The 2,698-nt window shown below is 59.2% G+C and overlaps 1 protein-coding gene across 1 annotated transcript in view; it reads right to left on the bottom strand.

Annotated features, from left to right (window-relative positions):
* HS1BP3 (HCLS1 binding protein 3) overlaps window positions 1-2,698 on the bottom strand; it is a 20,532-nt gene that overhangs the window by 8,538 nt on the left and 9,296 nt on the right. Inside the window, exon 4 of the mRNA XM_023756428.1 lies at window positions 1,298-1,470. Within this exon, the coding sequence (XP_023612196.1) occupies window positions 1,298-1,470 (173 nt within the window). The remainder of the gene's footprint in view (window positions 1-1,297; window positions 1,471-2,698) is intronic.

The raw sequence follows: 2,698 nt of genomic DNA, 5'->3' as shown, positions 1-2,698 counted from the left end.
CCCAGGACGATGCCAGGTTTCTGACTCGGGCGAAGGGTCAGGGCCGCAGGTGTGAGGTGAGCCACTTCCCTCCCAGCCCAGCTGCTTCCTCACTCAGTTGTGTGCACATGGATGCCGGGCTGCACCCACGGGCGAGGGCCTGGGTCCCGCTGCCCGCCCCCCCCCCGTCCCCCGACCCTTCCCCATCACCGTCCACCCAGCTGTCTGCAGGAAGCACCACCCAGCTCCGCATTCCCAAGACACATCCCGCTTCACCACCCAGGCCACAGCTGGCCTGGAGCTGGGTCCTTCTTCCAGCGAGTGCGGGGAGCCCAGGCCTCTAGGACGTGCTGTGGGAACCAGCCGGCTCCTAGGGCAGGCGAGAGTCCTCAGGGACGGGGGCCTGGAGGGGTCCCCGAGTTGGGGGAGGCGGAGGGGGACCTGCAGGCAGGGTTCGAAAAGGCAGAGGCTTTCCGGACAGAGTGTGAAGTCCATACAGAGCCCTCGCTACTGGGAGGGGCACGGCCAAGGCCCTGGCAGGAGCGGGGCAGGGGTCTGGGGAGAAGCTCAAGAGCAAAACCACTCGGAACTCGGAAAAAGTCCCTCTCGCCTGTGACAGCAAAACCTACGGAAAACAGGGCGCCGAGCAGGAGCCTGGCAGCCCGCTGGCCTGCTGACCCTATGGACCAGCAGAGAGAATGCAGGAGCCCGCTGATCCTTCTGCAAAACCGACCTATGAGCTGAAAAGGCGAAGTATGGGATGGCGCTGGGACACGATCCCATTGGGCAATAAAACAGGAATGCCCCAAAGCAGACACCCTCACGGCGAACGGGCTTCTAACTGTGTGTTCCATTTCGATATGCTCATCGCATCGTCTTCAAGTTCTAATGGAACATGTTTCTAGCGGCATCGTTCCAGCACAAGGCAGGGCTGTTCCGGCAGAACATCCTTCTCAGAGCCGTGAAGTCCCCCAAATAGAAAGTTAAATACAAAAACCATGTACGACATGGAAAGCGACCCTGTGAGGCCACAAGTGAAAAAACCGCATAGAAAGGCACGCGTGCTAACGCCTGCAGCTGCGTGGATCGCGTGGGTCGCGCTGGGCCAAGGACGCACAAAAACCCCACAGCCGGGGGCGCAGAGTGTCGGGATGGGCCGGGTGAGGGCCTTTTCTATCTTGAAGCGCTTTCTAATGGCTGAGAACTCGTCTTTTCCCTGATCCAAACCAGGTCTGAGAGACAAAGAAAAGCCAGGCCGGTCCCTGCTCCCGGCTTTGTGCAGGCGGCTCCCAGCCTTCCAGCAGCGGAGCAACAGCGCCCTCTCGTGGCCGCGGCGGCGAACACCGGGCGGGAGCGGTCCGGATGCGCGCTTGGGGGTGTGGGGTGTGGGGGTGTGGGGGTGGGACGCGGCACAGCTGGGAAGGCGGGGCTGCAGCTGTAGAGGAACCGAGAGCACAGGGTGGAGAAATACTCATGCAAAGCGTAAGTCACCTACAAAGAACACAACATGCCCCTCCAAAGGACAGTGCACTGTGCAAGCCAGCCAGCCAGCAGGCCACCTCGGTGTCCCGGGAGAGGCCAGGGGACATCGACTTCAAGGTGCTGACACACACAAGACCCTGGGCAAGTCCCCACTCAATTCTGTCCTCAGTTTCCCCCTCGGTGCAAAGGGGATGATGCGAGGGCCTGGCCCAGCTCTGGGACCGCGGAGAGAGCGGAATCCAGGGGCAGTGCAGGGAGGTGGCACGGAGTCCCTACTCTGCTGCTTGTGGCTGAACCTGGACGCCCAGCTTCAGCTTCTTCAGACACAAAATGAGGCCACGCTGGTAGCGGCCTCCATCCCCCAAACCAGACCCACCGGGGACCTGACAACTATTGGTGCATCTTAGAAAAATAAGAGAAGAAATAGGATAGGAAACACTTATTCCCGTCAATTCTGATCAGCTCCCAGCATTTCATCATCTCTCAGAAAATGTTAGCTGTTGTCATTCCTGAGGGGGTGTCAGCACTGACTGTTGTCACATTAGACGAAAAGCCGGCAGACGGTCTGAAGCCTCGGGGACCCCTTTTGGTGCTGAGCTCTCCTAGGATTCAGAAGCGAGGCCCCGGAGTGCAGAGCTAGGGAAGGGGTTGGGGGACACGTGGTCCCGGGACGGCGGACGCATGGCCCGACAATCTGCTACTGATGCAAAGAGGAAAGCCAGGCGGCCATGCCAACCCCAACGAGCATTTTCCTACATGTCCTTCTGCCAAAGGCTGGCACAAACTGCCAAGTCTATCTCAGCTTGGCACTGTGTGTGGCAACTCAGAGCAGCGGAGAGCGCGAGTTCAAGCAAAGCCTTAGTCCCATTTTACTGAAATAAAGCCCCAGAGGGCGTGCGGGTCATGTAAGGCTGATAGGAATGTTATGACAAATTTCTCCAGTCACTCTCACTGCTGCTCTCAGCCAGTGTGTGTGTGTGTGTGTGTGTGTGTGTGTGTGTGTGCGCCTGCACATGCTTGCTTGTGTGTACATGTGTGTGCACATACGTATAAAGGGGACACACTCCACTGGCCAGGGGCCCCTGGGCTCACTGTACCCCCTTGAATCACACACCGTTTGCACCTTATGGGTCACCAATTTCTCCTCCGCACATGTGAATCACGGGAGCTTTACACCCACCCTGTGGGGGAGGCAGGGCCAAGGGAAACAGCCCTGCTACAGACGTGACAGCCCAGG

The sequence above is a fragment of the Myotis lucifugus genome, unplaced genomic scaffold, assembly GCF_000147115.1.
Source record: "Myotis lucifugus unplaced genomic scaffold, Myoluc2.0 scaffold_94, whole genome shotgun sequence".
NCBI lineage: Eukaryota > Metazoa > Chordata > Mammalia > Chiroptera > Vespertilionidae > Myotis > Myotis lucifugus.
This window is presented reverse-complemented; position numbering and strand designations above follow the sequence as displayed.